This window comes from Morone saxatilis, unplaced genomic scaffold (assembly GCF_004916995.1).
Source record: "Morone saxatilis isolate NCDOM2014 unplaced genomic scaffold, NCSU_SB_2.0 Contig18, whole genome shotgun sequence".
Classification (NCBI taxonomy): Eukaryota; Metazoa; Chordata; class Actinopteri; family Moronidae; genus Morone; species Morone saxatilis.
In genome coordinates, this window is record NW_023339740.1 from 8511062 (window position 1) to 8529988 (window position 18927).

Genomic DNA, 18927 nt, shown 5'->3' on the forward strand with positions numbered 1-18927 from the left:
ATCTATCTATCTATCTATAAAAGATTTCACTATTTAGAGAATGATTATTTTAAAGTGTTGCCTTTGGAGGGTTTAACATGTTGGCTGTTTTTGACAGCTATCATCATTACAGTAACAAATGAGGAGAATGTTCTTGAAAATAAACTAAAAATCTTTTCCCACTCTTATTCTGTGTCTAAAATGTGGTGTATTCTAAAATGTACAACTACAACATAAAAATGACACTTACTTGGTAGTAGGATTTAAGGTGTTTTAACATCTCTTGCAGGGTGGCCCTAGTGTCATTGTTGGCCACAGTGCTACTGGTGTTACCGAAGGTGCCCTTCTTCACTGGTGTAACACTGACGCCAGTCACGCCATCCTGTAGATCTTCCCTCTTCCGCTTCCCCAACTTCTTGCTGTATGTGCTGTCCTGAGTGTAAACAATCGACTCCATCTTAAACTGAGTCCTCAGCATGGACTCTGCTACAATCTCCTTCTCCTTTCTGATGGCTTCAATCATCATCTGAAGGACATAAACATGTGTCAGTAAATTTATAACAGTGTTTAGTCAAACATGTACTGTAGCTATGGGCAATGAAAATGACACCTTGGCTGCTCGCATGAGGTTAGGAAATCCAACAAAGCTGTTTTGTGCCACCTTGAAAAGCTCTTTCTTCACAATTTCTAAAAAAAAAGAAAAAGTCAAAAATACAAGATCAAATAATATCTTCAGTGTATTAGATATTTGGATGCAATCTGAATATGTATGTAAACCTGCAATTATTGCATCATAATAAGACATGCCTGCCACTTCCTTGAGTTTCAGCACAGCTGGCTCTTCCAGCTGTTTGATCTGCTCCTGGACCATGGCCTCAAAGGTCTTGTAGTTGATGAAGCCTGGCAGTTCTCTTCCACGATACTTTCGCTCATACTGAGCCACCTCTTTCTCAATATTCCAGTTGACTGCAATAGGGATACATTTGTGAAACACAAGAAGACTTGGTTAGTAGTGGCCATTACAGCAGCCTGGAGCTAAAGTAAAAATAGGTGGTTGTACAAGTTATCATTTATTTGTTATTCATATTTGAAAATGTAAAATAGAACGCATTTTTCATAGCGAGAAGAAAAATCTGTCTTACTCAATAGTTTTCTTTAAATATTAGGTCACAGTTTTATAGTATGGAAGCCATGGCCAACAAAGACATCAAAAGTGATGTAGTGACAGTTGTTAATGCACTTACATGTTACTCCAGACCGCTCTATCATTTCTTTCCATGCTGCAAACTCTTTCCTGAGTATGGAAAAGATATTGACCCTGACTCCAGATTTGAGTTCCTCTCCTGTGGTGAGGCTGATAGCATCCTGTGTAAATGCTGTCACTCTCTAAAATATAACAGGATCAGATATAAGAAAAGGGCAAATAAGTTTGTTCAGAAGCTGAAATCCCCTTTTGGTCATAAGGTGCAGTGTAAAAAGTGTCAGCTAGTAAACTCACATCAATGAGGAAACCAAGTCTCTCTGATGTGTCAGGTGGGGGTCCATTGCCATATTTGTTCAGCTCTACCTGAGTCTCTATTAGTTTCTTCTCTATCTGCTCTTCCAGTCGAGGCAGAGATTTCTACAAATCACACAGGGATCACACTTTTAACACATGAAGTGGGCAAAGTAGTCTGAACTGAACTGTTAAGGTTAATACTTCACCTGGATATGATGCACCAGTTCAAGAGTGAGTTTTTCTGCCAGTTTAGGAACAGTGGCAAGGCCTTCAGCGTAGAGAATTCTACAGCAAAAGTACAAAGTTACTGAATACACAACCTGTCAAACTGCAAATTACTGTTTGCATAATGACCTAAAAATATTGAACTTACTGGAAATGCACATGATCTTTGAAGAAGGCTTTCTCTCTTTCTATTGCTTTAGTAAGAGAAACCTTCTCTTTGATCTCCTTCTGACCCCTGCACTTGACGATCATGTAGCCCTTCCTCAGGTGGATGACCTCATTGTGGACAGTGTTAACCACGGTCTCCTCTGTCCCTTTGTCCACCAGATCAGGCTTGGTCAAGATACCTGAGAGATAGATAGATAGATAGAGAGAGAGAGAGAGAGAGAGAGAGAGAGATTGTGTGGATATTAGTATATGTGGTCATTGCTCGACAGATAAGGTTGAGACAGAGATCCACTTCCTCCTACAATGTAAACATTAAATAATATAAGAACATTTACCAGGTAAAGCAACAGCAAACAGCATTGAACACATCAGGTGGTGCTGATGTCATTCGGTACCACAATGCTTTTAGTCTTTGTGGCTATGTCATTAACAACAAGCCCCGCCCACACACCTCACCTGCTGTTGTTAAAATGGAATTGTGTGTGTAAAGTTATAAGACTTTATAAAACTTACTGCTAAGTCAACAGAAACACATATAGAGAAAGAGAAACAGAGAGAGGCGGGGAACTAGTACTGGTGTGTACACACACACACACACACACACACTCACTCCCTTGCATTTAAAACATAAATTCTTACTTATTACTCACTTATTTGTGTATAAGTCTACTTTTAAGTTTTTTTCCAACCGTATATTAAGTTATTGTTATTATTTTCGTACTAATTTACTGATTCGCTATTTACCCAAACTCCTCTCTCCATCAGGATCCACTTCCTTTGCCATCTTCAAAGCCTCTGTGGTTGCTATGTCCACGTTGCAAGGAACAACCACCAAGCTGATGGTTTCTTGTTTTGTGATGTACTTCTGGATCAGTCTCTTAATCTGAAAGTATTTAATCAATTCATATCAAGTATATAAAGTTACAAACTGCACAAGAATCAAATCCCCATTGTGTTTGGTGCTGTTCTAATCAAATAATGAACGTATAATACCAAGAGTAAAGATGTATTTCCACACTAACGGCCCCCTGAGGCTGTAATAAGCACAGGCTGTGCTTTGTTATTTGAGTTGCATTAATATACACAGAAAATTTCATGGGAAGTCAGTGATCACTTTCTAAAATATCCTGCCATGAAGTGACCTGTTTATGGTGCTAGGAAACTCAGGATTCATCCATTGAGGACATGACTGTTTGCACCGGATTTCATGACAATCTGTTCAATATTGTCGAGATATTTGAAAAGTACGGAGTTCTACCTGCTCTCCAATGTTCTCTGGCTGTCCCTGTACAGCCACCCTGGCGATGCCGGGCAGGTCAATGAGCGTCAGGTCTGGAACATCAGGAGAGGCGATCTCCAGACTGATGAGGTCATCACTGATCCCTGACCCGGGCCCAGCTATTTTATTCTGAGCTAGAGAGAGAGGACATCATGTATGATGATTGCAAATGGAAGTGCTGATCACTGAAAAGCAAATTAAACTACCTTCAACCTACTTAAATACTTTGCATTTGATAATGACATTTAATAATGTCATTAGTGTACCTTCTCGAATCTTTTTTTCCACATCTGCAGGGTCCTTTATCTCTTCCTCAAGGCCAATGTAGCTTATCTTTCCGTACCACTCCTCTCCTTCTTTCTTTCTCTTCATCTTTAGTTCGAGAGGACATCTTGTCACAATGCCTGAAAAAATTCAAAGTGAAATCCAGTGTGTTTGGGAGAAAAGTTGGATAATTAATAAAATACCTAAACGTCTTAGAGGTGTGTCAGAAGGAACAACTTGAATAAATGTGAAAAAAACTCCCACACATTGTCTCACAGCTGGTACATTTATTATAACATTTAGGAATACATGACTTTCCTCGCATATGATTTTTCATTTAATCATTCAATTTCTTAGGTCAGTCTCTTTAATTTTATACTGTATGTGACCACATAGGTCTACCTATGTGGTCAATAGCAAATTATATAGTCAATAAAATCAGTTAATGAATGGGCCTTAGAATAAATGTAGTCTTTTGCTCTGTGATTGAATGAAATTATTGAATGAACAGGCCACTTTTGTTGATGTTATTTATGTCAACGGTAAAAAATGCTTTGTCTTTACCCTTAACTGAACACTCCCTTTCTCTATTTTTAAATATATAAAAAAATATTAAACTTTCCTCTTTTTCAGGGCCATTTTATGCCCTTATTAGATAGTGTCAGTGGAAAGATGACAGAACCCAAAGGAGAGAGAGATGCAACAAAGTTCCCCAGCTGAACCTTGAACAGGGATGTTGCAGTTTATGGTCAGAATCTTAAACTCTAAGTAGATAACAACCACATAGATACCTGTTGGTAATAATGGAGAAATAGTTACCGTACAATATTATTGTTACCTCATTTCTACATCTCTCAGACTTTTTAGATTTGCAGAGATATTTTAATTATTTGATTATTATATTTATTCACTGGGAGTGACCCTGCAATACAGCACTACAATGAACTGCTGCCAGGGAATAATGTTGTTGCCTACAAGTTGGCCTGGTGCCCTCACCTACACCTGAGAACCTGCTGTAAAACCAGCCAGGCAGGTTTGGACATTTCCATGATTTCCATGATTGAAAATAGAGTATTGTTACGGCCCTGGCCGTATTATTAGTATGTTCTGGTATTGTTTTCGTCTGTTGTGTGTGTTGGTGTTTTTCGTCCCTGTTTCTCTGTAGGAGTGTGCCGCCTGCCAGTTCTTTGACGTCAACCCGTAGGTCCGATCTGACTGGTCCAGGATGTGGGCTCGGCTTGTGTAGTGTCGCATGCTGGTTGGTTCTCCCGGGGAGCCGCAACATCCGCCGGGGTTCAAAACGCCTGTCGACAGAATCCTTAGCAGCAGCATCCTTCTGTCCTCGGTCGTAGAGAGTGTGTTTGTTTGGAGATAGCGTGTTAGTTGGCGAGTGTTGAGTTAGTATTAGATTGTATTTCTTCTATGATTGTGGTTTTAGTGATTATTGTAGGCGGTGAACTGCATTTCTTTGTACTAAAAAAACTTTTCTCTCCTGTTTTTTCCATTGAGGTTACCGGGAGTTAGGTTTAAAGTAACCTGTATTTTGTTTGATTATTCAAATAGAGATGTACAAGAGATATGTGCTTAAGAAGAGTTTTTGATTTGTTGTCTTTGGCCTTGGTTCACCTGAAAGTTTGCTTGTCTTGGGTTCTTCTTAGATAATCCGTGTTTTGTACACCCATCATTGTTAACTTCTGTTAGCAACTTGTCGTATGCGCAATCGGGAAAAGAGAATAAAAATATAAAAACGTTCTCTTCCATCACACTCCTCATCGTGCGCGCTTCATTCCCCCGTCAGACAGGGCGTAACAAGTAAACAATCCGACGCAGAACGCCACTTGAGCATTCTAGCAAAGAAATGATGAAAGGAAGACCAGCACAACCAGCTAGATGCATAGAAGTTTGTAACTGCTCATTTCTGGCCTCTATCTCCAAACCTCTGTATTTAACCTCTAATCGTTTATTCTATCCACCCCACAAATCTACAGTTATTGTTATGTCCATTCTAATGCTTTTCTTTGCACAGAAGTTTGCCCTTTGTGTTTTTGAAAAAAGAGAATAAGGATACGATAGATCGATAGCATACCGAGCTAACCGCGATACCGATAGAATAGGATTAGATAGATCAGATAGACCTACGATAGATACGATAGTTCTGTCACTGACTGTAACTTACCACGTCCCTCCTGGGCAGCAGCCACCCCCTCCGACACGCGCGCCTCCAAACTACGGAGCTTCTTCCCCCGAGCTTTGGTCTCCCAATCCACGCCGCGAATGACACGCCAGGCCAGCGCACCAAGTCCCTTCCTTCTCACCCCAGAGAGGCGGAAGGAGCAGTGCAATGAGCGTCCAAATGAGGCGATCGTCACCCTTTCTCCTCCATACGCCTCGCTGGTTTCAGCAGTGTTCATGATGATGGCTGATGTGTTTTAAAAAGGAATAAAACCGCCGGAGAACCGAGCTATTCACTGGAAGGAGTGTCCGAAAATTTGAGTGAGCTGGATCGAAACTCCGGCTTTTAAGTGATGGAGTTAAGTTTCGTTTTCTTGTCTTTCATTTCTTTTCCTGTTCAAGGGACAAACGGATCGGATGATCTACAATTATGTAATGTAATTCGACATTCGTTTTAGTTGATGTGGGGAAATGTTATTATTGTTTGGGTAAAAATATTCTACAATATGATTTACATATTAAAAACTGCCTGGCCATTCCTCAGCTCACTATGCTTTTTAGCTTTTAAATAAAAACTGTAAAACAAAATGTAAAAGTGATTCATTAAAAGAATATTATGATTTCTATTTACATCATCAACTGCATTCAGCATCAATCTGTAGGTCTATATTTTCTGTCTATTGCCACTTTCAGACTTTTCAGTTTCTATTCTTATTTCCTGCAATTCATTTCATTGTCGCACTGTGTGTGCACAGGATGCTTCAGGTTTCCACATCACACTTGTGAAAGTTGCTGCTTGCAAACTGGTATGATGCATATGAAGTGTATGCATAGAAGAATCAGAGAGGAGGGTGAGATTATTTTGACCTGGCATTAGTGCTGGATGGTAACTGCACAGTCCTTACTTACATACCGTTTTAGGGTAGGACTATATTTTTCTTTAATAGTATTTAATGCAATATTGTTTATAGACAATTAACAATTAAAATGAGCACTCCATACAGTTCACAGAGACATATTGTTGTTAACAGCTGGGGGTTTTGTTACTTTGAAGATCAAGATTTTACAGAGGTCAGTTTGTATGATGCCTAAAATCATATACTAGTAAAATGTAGCTGCACTTTGACCAGGTACAACATCAACATGCAGCTTCATTTGACATAGCCACCCATAAAAAGTGATTCACAGTGACTGGCCTCTATTCTCGAGCCCCTTTGAATATGGTACTGAACTCTTAATCTCATATAGCAATTCGCACACACACGGATGATTGTGGGTCAATATAAGATTGCAGAAGTTCATTAGTTCAGGAGTTTTCCAAAAAGCTACTATTCGTTTACAGCAGACTCATATAACCCAACACTGTTACAAATACAATGTTCATTAAGTTCTAACTATTTAATATATATTTACCAATGTTAAATTTAAAGCTCAAGAGATGTTCAAGGTCTCAATCTCTTTTGAGTCACTTCTTATTGATGTATCAGGTAAAGACTGTAGTGATTGTTTAAATTGCCTAAAGAATTTTTGTACAATGTATAGAAATCATTGAAAATGACACCAGGTCACAAAAGGCCAATTTATTTCTGATTTAAATGAACACAGTTGCCTACAACTGCCACTGAAAACTTTTCAGTGGTAAATTTGGCACACAAATAATTGTTTTGTTTGCTGACAGCGCCTCCAACACGGAGCTCTTCCCCGAGCTTTGGTCTCCAATCACGGCGATAGCAGGCAGCGCCAAGTCCTTCTCTACACCCAGAGAGCGAAGAGAGTCAATGAGGTCAATGCAGGGACGCACCTTCTCCTCATACTGCTGGTTCAGAGTGTTCATGATGAGGACTTCTTGTCTCCTGCAGAGAAAGTGATAAAAGTGCTATTCACTATTCACAATTAGGGCCCCCTGTTGAGCCTGCAACAGCTTAGCACGGCTAAGTGATGGAGTTCGATGGAGTTTCTTTCCCCTTTGTGGGACTAACGGACAGGTTTTGTCCATGCTGAGTCTTCAACAGCTGGTACTAAATGGGGAAGGACCCCTAAAGTGCTTTGGTTTTCCAGATATCCCTACCAGAGGTAGAACAAAGTACAACAAAGTTTTTTATATTCTCTATAAGTCTCCCATATAGATATTGTGATCCTATAAAAAATAAGTGCCAAATAAAGCCAGGCTGAAAGAGATGATACACCTGAACACATTTAATTTCATAATGCAAGCTCTGTTTGATTACAAATGTAGGAAATGTAGTACTACAAATGCATCCCAATTCCTTGGTTTATAAATGAATGTAGCAGGTTTAGATGATGTGACATGTGTGACCTTAAACAATGTATACATGACACACTTGTATGAGCACCCTGTATATTCGAGGAGAATAATTTTAACAGTATTTAAAAAAAACAACTGACAACAATAAGGTTTTGTTGCCACACACGTTAATTCAAACATGAACTGTTTCTTTGGCCACTCAGGATGGCAAAAGAAGCTGATATGGTTAATGTATATAAACATATTTGCTGCTAAATGCTCTACTATGTTCACCAGCGGGTTTGTCTGTCCGCTGTTTGGTGCTGGGCCGGTAATGTACAGAGTGTTTATCTGCTGCTGCTGGAAACAGGTTGGATGAGACTAAGTTACACAACAGATATACAATTCAGTAACAGCTACTACTGTGCATTAATTTAGACAGAAATGCAAATTTTCATCTGTAGTCCCCGGGCAGGCAATAGTTGGTAACTGTCCTCTGTGAAGCCTTGCGTGGTGACCACACCCCTGAGGACAAAAAAAAGGAGTCGAAAATACTCTACAGCAGTCTGCTGTTGGCAGTAACATGGTTCCAGCCCTCATCTTCACTTGGAATAAATACAAAATGGAAAGTCACTACACCCAAACCACAATTTAATAAGTAGAGCCAAGCTTCCATAACTTTCATGTCTAGTTCAAGTCAGAAAATGAAATTGCAAAACTAATGTTTACATTGTCTCATACAAAGTATTTAAATGTTAAACTCTGCACATCTCCCCATCAAACACAAATTGTTATATTATAATTTCAGTTTGTTTAAAAATGTATTATGATCTGTATTATACTGTATTGTATGTATTATAACGTACTAATACAGTCTCTGACAATCCATGTTCTTCAGAAGGTGGATACACACAGTATTTAAACAATCAGAAGGGTTGAGTATAATCCATTTCATCCTCTTTGTGAATCTTTTGATGTGTGTTTAAGTTGCTCTTCCTTTTGAAGCTTTTCCCACACAACATGCACAGGTGAGATCTTTCCCCTGCATGCATCACCCTGTGAGCCTTCATATCGCCTTTTCTTTTGAAGCGGCGACCACAGACTTTGCACATTCTCATGACTTTCTCATGTGGAAAGTCAGAGTGATGCAGTGTACATTCTCATGTGCAAAGTCAAGGCTTCACTCTGTTTGAAGTTCATGCCACATTCCTTACGGTTTCTCTCCTGTGTGGATTCTCATGTAATCTTTCAAATGGCTCGACTCTTTAAAACGTTTTCCACGCATGGGACAAGTGTTTCTTCTCTCCCTGGTGATATCACTCAGGTATTCTTCCACTCCAATACAGTCTCCACCTTCACTGCACAACTTTTTTGGCCTGGTTCCTGTTGGTGTGAGCGCATTCACACATTCTCCATTCACCACACCTTCTGCATTCTCTCTGTATTTACTTTGATTTACAGAGTAGAAGGGCAGAAAAGCTCTGCAGCCTCCTCCTTCAGCGTCTTGTCTCTTTTCCTCTGCTGTGTAAAATGTTTGGCTGGTCACAGTCTGGTCGTGGTGGAGACCGGTAGAATTAGGCTCATCATAAACACACACAAACCTCTCTGACTGAGTAGGGAGTTTGTATTCATGGTTGGTCTCGTCCAGAGGACTAGATGATGTAAACTCTTTCACTTTGATCTGAGGGTGATCAGGGTCCTTGTGGTCCTGACAGGGGCTCCAGTCTTGTTCAGTGTGCTTCTGCTCAGGCCCACCGTGCTCAAGAGTGATTTCAAGCGGATCTACAAGGACAAAGGGGTGACAATGTACTAAATTTGCAACAAGCCTACATCTATACCTGCTTTAACATTTAGTTACTGTTATCTGCATGTTCGAACTAAAGCAAAGAACATCCATCCAGATACATCATCAACTGACCATGTAACATGAATGTAAATATCAACTGTATTATGAAATGATCCACTCTGATGCAGTTTGGTTGTTGCATTGTCAAATGGACATGTTGGATCTGTCAAACAGAATCAAAATATCAAAAAAAAGTAGAGGTGTGAGTGCGGTTCCTTTTGACTTTCTCCTTCCACAACCTGGGAAGACATGGCGTTATGATGCTGCTGGGGTGATCCCGGCTCACATGTGGAGCCCACTCCTCCCCATGGCAGCATTTAGAAATAGGCCTCTTATTACAGCAATGAGGACTGGTCTGATTGACTGCTGAAGGACATGAGAGTGCATAAAGGGGTGAGATTAGAGATTAAAAAAAACTTTAAACTCACTTTTAAATCTAAAATGTGTCATGTGGACATGTGCTTTTTAATTTTAAAGGTCAGATCTGAACCTGCTACATTTATTTATAAAACAGCAAAGCAGAGCAGTTTACTCATTTTTTTAAATGTATTACTCATTTCTCTTTTCAAAAGTAATGTTATTACTTTAGTTATTACTCTCCCTGCCAACAGTAATTACTTACATTACTAGTTATTACTTTTCTGCTACTCCCCACTAAATATCTCCCCAAAATTCAGACTTACGACAATTAAAATCCAGTTTTGTTTGTTAAAAATAAGGTTATGGAATATTTCCAGCTGCTGAATGTGAATGAATCCAAAGATGTGACTGGGTTGTTGGATTTCATATAACAAGTAGTTACACTACTAGTTACTGGGGAAAGTCATATTATTATTACTAATAATGAGTTACTGTCCAACACTGCTCATGAGAAATAGGATCATTTTACTGACAGACTGAAGGAAGCTGCAGCCTCATCATGGGAGCTACAATGCATCTTATAAAAGGCTGCAAAAGTCTGGTCTTTATTAGTGAGTGAAATACACACACCTGATTTCTGTAATCTGACTTCAGACCAGAGCACCAGGGTTCGCAAGTGATCTATCTCCTGCTTGGTTCTGCTTATTTCTCCCTGGTACTCTGGTAAAAGTGTTAAGACACCGGAGAGAGGCCATGGTGTGTGCTCGGATGCTGCTCTGACAGACACACAGTTTACTGTCAGTGGGAGTGTTCAGTGGGAGTGGACAGACAGACTGATGTCGCCTCCCGCTGGTCGGAGGGTGTCCACCTCTCTGGGTTCCCTTCAGGTGGTACAAGTGGAGAAAGCATGGGTGTATAAAGAGAGAGCTGTTAGCTACTATTAATACACCACCTTGCACTGTCAGGCTTTTGGTGGCTGTATAAACTCTCAAATTAAAGTCTTTACTTTGTTTGACATAACCTATGTCAGTAACATACTCCAAGTATCACAATATTAAAGTCATGTAACTTGATTACTTTCCATTACTTTTGAATTATCCCATCAATGTAATGGATTACAGTTACCTTTTTTGTATCCTGATTACATAACTCTGTTACATATGTAATCTGTTACTCCCCAAGCTTGACAGTAGGATTATTATTTTTAAACAACAAAGCTGTTTTTCTGAAAAAGGTCCACGTTTAGAGCTGTTCTGGAGATATTTCCACAATCCTCAAAGTCTTCTCAACATGTGAATGAAGTATTCTGTAAAATAAATGGTAAACGTCCTTAAAGGCTGTTCTTATTCAGTTGACCTGCTATCCTTACCTTTTGTCTCTCTTTCATCTGGCCCTCGAAGTTTATACTGATTAAATGTTCTGCTGTGTATATATTGAAATCAACATAATAAATTAATTTATAGTTAAATACTTTTAAATAAGGTAGCTTAATCCAAATGAATGAATTCAACTAGAGTCAAAGGAGTTTAGCTAGGAACTAAACTCAAATATGTTGTTATTTTGTTTTGGTAAGAACCTCATCAGTGTTGTTTGTGTTAACTGCTCCATGTACATGGATTTATTGAGTAATGTTCCTTCTATCCAGGGAGTGATCACTGCTGCTACATCCTTCTTTTAGCTTTCTTGCTCTAAAGGGAACAGCCACTACAGACTGAAAGAAATCCCGGTCCCACGGTATAGATGCACTGCTGCCACAAGATGGCCTCATTATTTCACTCTGGTTACTGGTTTCTGTTATCTTGTACAGTATACCACTCTTACTATTACTGCCACCACTGATAAAAATAATGACAGCTTTCATTTGTTTAGATCTTTGAACTGGTTATAAATTACAAACTGATTCTACACATAGGAAACACTATGTACTGTAGATCTTTGGGTGTATTGGTATGTCTCTGTATACAGTTTGTCAGTGAACAGTTTAGTTCAGTTTATCCATGTTTTTATGTATTTTACATGTTTCACATAATGTTAATCATCATTATTCGATCGATTTGCAAGTGGCTTAGTTCCCAAACAATTCAGTCTCAGGAGTAACTGCAAGATTATTGTCACACTCATGTTGCTATTTCCCACGACTGGTAAGTCATTCACCAGTGCGTAATGTTATTTTTTAGTGAGCGTATTCCTCAGGAATCTCGAGACAGCACATCTGACCTTTGTTAAACTAATAAATCAATCTGAAAAAACTGTGACAATACTTCTCATTCAAAGGCTTTAAAGAAAGGACATGCCACAACAAAACCTCTTAACTACATGCATTAGTTGGATAACGATGATCTGTGTACATATAGGCTTGTCTTGTCTGGATAATAAGAGCAAACAAACACTTCTCATTGTACCTGACAGACTGTCACTGGCCAGCAAACATTCCTCACAGACTATCTCTGTTTCTGTTAAAACCAAGAAAGCAGGTCAAAGGTCACGGGCCAACCACTTCTCCCCAAAGGGATTACAAAACATCAGGTATAATGCAACAACTCTTTTTTTCAGTTTCATGTACATTTTCACACAGATCAGATAAAGAGATCTGAGCAGACACATGGAGAACATTTAAGGGCCAATGTGTGCATCTTTATTAGGATGAATGCCTGCAAAATATCCACACTCATGAACTAATTGCAAGTGCCATTACACGGACCCATACACATGTATCATGGATGTTAGACTATTATACATACATGGGTGTTCAAACTGCTTTATTACACTGATGCAAGCCACATGCTGAGGAGGTCAAAAAAACAAGGTTGCACAAGTCATATTGATGTAAACAAACAGCAACCAAGAATTATCCTTTGAATATTACCATACAAACTGCACAGATGTTTTAAACTTGTACAAACCTGAATTGTTATAAAGTCAGCAAAAGCTCAATATTAGTTATGTACAGATGAGCCCAATATTCACTCATTCATTTATTATCACCGTGGTACTGATGTGCTTTTTTGCTGGGCTTTAGCAGTGTACATGGATACTCGGGACATGCTTTAGAGAGGTATAACTTCTGTTTACAATTCCCCAGTGGTGATAATGGTGTTGAAAACAGTCACAGTAATTTGTAGCAAGAGCAGCCACTTGTAAACATTGAAGGAGATCTCCCTCTGCATATGATTCAAATAAAAGTGTGATATCGCCTGCGCAGAATTAACTAATTAATAGAAACCATGGATACAGAAACAACATGCTGCAATGCATACTGTACGTTTTTCTTGCACAAACCCTGTGTAGTGTATTTTGCTGTATACATATTGATTTAAGTTTTTAGACTTTTTGACGCGATCAATGTCAGAATGGAATGTATTTGTACTTAACAAATATGCATTATACACTACATTATATTCTGAATCTGTATCCTAGAAATACCCATTATGAAAATATAGTTCCTGTTAGATTAAAAATTAATGCACATGTAATAATGCTGATCTAAATAAACTTTCAGTATTGACTCAGGGCAGTGTGAATTTTGTAAACTTTCAAAGATAAAATGTTTGTTTTTACTAGTTTAACAGAAATCATATTACTACACATAACGTAACATCATGCACATATTTGTCACCATTTTAGAAACTTGAAAATTATACAAAGACTTTTCCTTCCACAACAGTGCAACCAGTTTGAAAAGGACAACCAGTCGTAACAGTGAATGTCAATTACCAAGCAAGAGAGAGAGAAACTGTCACTTTCAAACTACAAGAAATACAACATTCAACAAACAACACCTCTGACAGAGAAGGAGTAAAAGACTATATTTAATAATTTTGTACAATACCCACCAATACATGTATCTACAATGGGTGTATTTTGACACCTTTGATGCCTTTTTTCCAATAATAATCTTTTTTTGATTTTTCACACAGATTGACAATTGATAACAAACTGAGCAGAAAGTGAAAGTGAATATTTAACCTCACCCTCATATCACCTACTGATTGCCCTGGTTAAAAATGCAGAAGTGCCTCACAAAACTGAAAAGGCATGACTACATTTGATTGGAGTAGGAAGTGGGCCCTCCCACCTGGCTGTACTCAGACGGCTGGCCAAGGTTTCCCTGGGTGTTGTAGCTTCCTGACTGGTCAAAGCTTCCCTGGTTGTAGGGCTGCTGGTTAAAGGTGCCGGCCTGTTTCTCAGATGACCCGCCTGCTAACCTTGAAGCGCCCTTGTGCCAACCGGTCTCCTTAAAGACAAACCAGATGTTCCCAGCCCATAGAACAAAGTTGAGAAATCCAAAAACCTGAGTGAAAGAAAAGAGAACAAGACAAAGTTGTCATGGTTTTGGCTTTACCTCTGTTATTTCCTGTTTTATTTTTAGTCTCTTGTTATCCTGCCCCTCACCTGTGTATTTAGTCTTTGTTTTCCCTTGTTTCTGTGTCAGTTCATCCTGAGGGCTGTACTACGAAGCAAGGTAATTTCTTCTGCATATACTTCAAAATCATCTTTGGACCTTTTCAACTCCTTTATGCTCCCTCAACTTTAAATTCACCTGACAATTCAACTGCTTTCACTGCTTAAACATCAAATGCCATTTTAACTGCATTCATCTCTTTCTCTTCAACTGACATTTTCACTCCTTTTACTAATCAGACACTCCAAACCCTTTCATGCTCTCACAATTTCCAGTGTTCTTACACAATTTACTCCAACTGGTTACACTTCAACTGACACTAGTTTCTTTAAGGACTTCTGCGTCAACTTAAACTTCCTGCTAACTTACAATTAAATACTGACACTTCCTTCAGTGCTTACATTAAATGTTCATTTCAACTTATTTTCTGTGTTTATATTTCGACTGACACTTTGACTGTTTCAGTATTTCAACTTCAATGTTTTAACTGTAAAATTTCAGCAGTGAACTAGTAAATTTTTTTTGGTAATATTTTTATTCATTTATCACACATCCTGTGAACCTACCACTGAAGTGTTGAGTCCGGACCAGCGTGGTCCATGCACAGAGCCACACTTGTTGATCTGGACTTTGCAGGCAGAGATGAGGAGCTGCACTTCATCTGGATCAGTGGCCACTTTCACATCAGACAGAGCCTTGGCCCAAGCAGAGGAACTCACCAGCCACATGAAGGAGAACACCACTGTCACTACAAAGTCCTGATGGCATGTAAGAGAAAAGAAACAAAGGGTATAGAAACATTTATCTCAGGAAACCATAACGTGACTTTCTCACTATTATGTAAGTAGTGGTTGAATGATAGTCCACTGTACTCACAATGAGCGGCCCTCTGTTATTTTCACGGTACTTGTTCTGAAAGAAGATGTAGACAATGGTGGCCATGAGGGAATACAGAAAGGCAAAGACTGCAATGGTGACGAAGAATTCTGCAGAGGATGAATAATCTCCAATGAGGAACACGCGCTCCCTCCTAATGCCCTCACACGCGGGCGCTTCAAAGGAAACCTGGTGCAACCTGATACACACAGAGGGAGATACAGGGGTCAACTCAAAATGATGTTTATAGCAGTGTTTTGACCCATACTTTTACCCAAGGAGGTCCTAGTAACTGATGATACAGTGATTTATTCTCAGAGTCTTTCCTGTCTTTAGTTTTGCTACTTTGTAACACCTAATGTCAGTGAGTACAATCTTATTTTTCTGACGCTCTTCTCCTACATCAGTCACAGCATTGACAAGATGTGATTCTGATATCCTCTAGTAATGTTAAGCAGTTTCAGGTGATAACAGTAAATTGATCATACAAATTCCTACTGAAAAGAAGTATATCCATTGCAGTTCTTAAATTTTCTTGTTTATTTTCTAGAACTGAAACCCCCCCCTACATTTTCTTATTTATTCCAAGTGCTAACACAGATAGTTTCAGTTTCAACTGCTGTTTTTAGTCCCACAGTCCCACACACACCTACACATGTTATTTTTGAATCCAATAACTTCCTACCTTATGTCACAGAGACCTGTGGATATCAGGCTACAGTATGTTACCAATCTGAAAGTAACCACATTGCTTTCAGATATATTTATGTTGTCTTGAAGGTCCAGTGTATTACATTTAGGTGGCTCTATTGGCAGAAATTAAATATAATATGTACAACTATGATTTCATTAGTGTACAATGACCTTAAAATAGGAATTGTGTTGTCTTTACCTTAGAATCAGCCTTTAATATATACAGATACCGCAGGTTTCCTTTCACGCAGACTGCCGTGTTGAACTACCATGTTTCTAGACAGAGCTGTTTGCGTTTTCTGTGCGTTGTAATAAGCTGTAAAACCTATGTCTACTCTGTCCTCATTGTCAAGTAGACGAATAGATGCTGAAAATTGACAGAAAACACTGAGAGCATTGACTATAGGTCCTTGTATTAGCAGCAGAGTAAACACAGGTTCACACTCCTGCCATCAAACTTTGAGACAGTGAGTGAATCCCACTCACCTGAACGGATAAGCAAAGTCAATGCCGATACTGAGGTTGCTGCTGGCCTTCTCCATGCAGTCCACACTAACCCGCAGCTGCCCAGAGTAGCCCCCACATGTTGCAAATGCAAAAATGGCAAACAGCTGCAACAAAAGAAATATGACAACAAAAATCAGATGCCTACTTTGAAAATGACCGATTGGCGAATAGTGAGTATCAGCAGCCTAACGATTTAAATATTTTGCTCATTTCAACAATTCCTTTGCTGTGAAGCCAATTGAACACCAACTGATAGCATTTTAGCCACATCAGCACATGGACTACAATAGCTGCAGTGAGTGTGTGGACAGAGCTGAATTAGGACAGACAGAGTCTCAGAGTCTGGAGGAAGAGATCCCTGTTTGTGCTCCCTTCACTGGGACCTGATGATGACTTCACCACTACAGTTATTTAACAAAAAAACAGATGTTCATATTCTTACTTATGCATTTGCCTTATTTAAAATAGGCCTCACATACAAGAAATTACTCCCCTTATAATATAAACACAGAGACAAAGGAGAGTCTAAACTCTGCACACTTTGTATGCATGTACATACTAACACAGCAGTGAGGGGAAAAAAGTCAAAAAAGTACATAACCACATAAAATATATAAAATGTCATCTGACAGATAAAACTGCATTACAATGTGGCAGATAAGTGTATAGGAGATTACAGTTAAAAAAGACATAATCCATTCTTTAACCTATATTAAGTAACAGTTTGGTTTATAATGCCATTATAACATTGATGACACAGCGATCAGGCAGAATGATCTGAATATTAAAAAACTATCAACAGTGTTCGTTTAAAACATCCACAATAAAAAAATATACTTGAACTTACCGGAGCAAATATAACCATACACATTGAAGAAGGAAAGATCTAATCCAGCTTTGTTATGCTACAGGGTTCCCAGAAGCTTTCTGATACTGAAAAAGAAGCTGCCAGAGGAAAAGCATGGCAATGTGTGTGTGTGCGTCTATGTGTGTGTGGTCATGTCTCGTCATTCTTCTACCATTCTGTCCTGCACCACTTCTGTGATTATTATGAGGTAAGAAAAAATGAATAGATGGGAAGGGAAAGAAAGAGGGATGAGCCTTGACGAGCGAAAGGCAGGGGGTTATTTAATTAAAGGTCCCCTGTGGAGGTTCTGGGCTGTTTTTCTGTTGTTTTTAAATATGTATTTTGGGCTTTTTATGCCTTTATTTGAAAGGACAGGTAAAGATTGACAGGAAAAGGGGGAGAGAGAGGAGGGATGACACGCAGAAAAGGGACACAGGTTGGAATCAAACCTGACAAAAGCAGAGTTTGTGGTTGTTGGAACAGTGAAAGGACTAACAAAGACTTTTGGTGAGTTTTATTTTGCTCCTGTCAATTTTTAATGGCGTTGCAATGATATGTGAGGTCACATTTTGGGCGAGTGATGGTGATTCTGGTTAAACAAAAGGTCTATCTCTGTAGGGATCCTTTCCAGTGTGTTTGGTGACTAACCCTGAATGTAATATAACTAAATATATATATTATATATATATATATATACTAAAAAGGCTTAATTCAGCCCTCTAAGCAGCATTTCAATCATCAGGTTGAGGTGAAGCTCATTTAATAGTGTTGGGTACCGTGTAATCTTTAACAGTCCATCATATGTTTTGTCTGTAAAATCATGACATTCACAGTAACTAGTAATAGCTGTTCCTTCTAAAATATAGTGGTATGAAAGATGTGGTGGTATAAAGTATAAAGTTGCAAAAAATGGAAACAAGTAAAGTACCTATACTTTACTTATGAAAAGTAAATGATTAAATGTCCTTTCCACCAACAATAAACATTATAAATTATATTACATGGTGAGAGAGACTAATACATTGAATCATTAATCCAATTAAGGGTTATATTCTGAAAAAATATAACAAGAAGCTCAAACGGTTTTACAGAACACATCGCTGACAGCAGACTAATTAAGCATCTGTTTGCTCAACATGCAGCTAACACATACAGTAGAATAATTAAAGCTTAATTTCAAAATTAATAAGGCTATGGCCCCATATTTTTAAAATAGATTAGTCATTTGATGCAATTTCTGAAGGTGATACAGGACTACACCCTTGCTGTTTACTCGTCTAATCTCTTTGTTAGTATTCCTCTCCTGCTATGTACCAATGCAATGTCACTGTGCTTGTGAAAATGACGTGAATGATTAATCACTCATCTCAGCTTGTAGAAAAACATGGCTGAGATGTATGACTGCAAAACACGAAGTGGTAAGTAGATTAATTATCAACCCAATATACAAACAGTCGCACTCATAGTGCCTTTATGTTTATAAAGTCAACTATTCTCTTTTTTTATATGGTACTTTTTAACTGTAACACACAGTTACAAAGTGCTTCACAAACAAACAAATATAAA

General features: G+C 38.7%; 2 protein-coding genes across 2 annotated transcripts in view; both read right to left on the bottom strand.

The window, feature by feature from the left end:
* LOC118328821 (interferon-induced GTP-binding protein Mx-like) overlaps positions 1–7423 on the bottom strand; it is an 8956-nt gene extending 1533 nt beyond the window's left edge. The window contains 11 exon segments of the mRNA XM_035662734.1: positions 230–505; positions 590–666; positions 757–945; positions 1224–1365; positions 1478–1600; positions 1684–1762; positions 1851–2049; positions 2615–2753; positions 3129–3283; positions 3416–3577; positions 7257–7423. Coding sequence (XP_035518627.1) covers positions 230–505; positions 590–666; positions 757–945; positions 1224–1365; positions 1478–1600; positions 1684–1762; positions 1851–2049; positions 2615–2753; positions 3129–3283; positions 3416–3577; positions 7257–7419 — 1704 coding nt within the window. The 5' untranslated portion in view covers positions 7420–7423.
* A 5272-nt stretch (positions 7424–12695) lies between these two features.
* LOC118328491 (synaptoporin) overlaps positions 12696–18927 on the bottom strand; it is a 17696-nt gene continuing 11464 nt past the window's right edge. Inside the window, exons 3-6 of the mRNA XM_035662244.1 lie at positions 16494–16618; positions 15315–15513; positions 15005–15196; positions 12696–14327 (exon numbers count right to left, since the gene is read on the bottom strand). Coding sequence (XP_035518137.1) covers positions 14076–14327; positions 15005–15196; positions 15315–15513; positions 16494–16618 — 768 coding nt within the window. The 3' untranslated portion in view covers positions 12696–14075. The remainder of the gene's footprint in view (positions 14328–15004; positions 15197–15314; positions 15514–16493; positions 16619–18927) is intronic.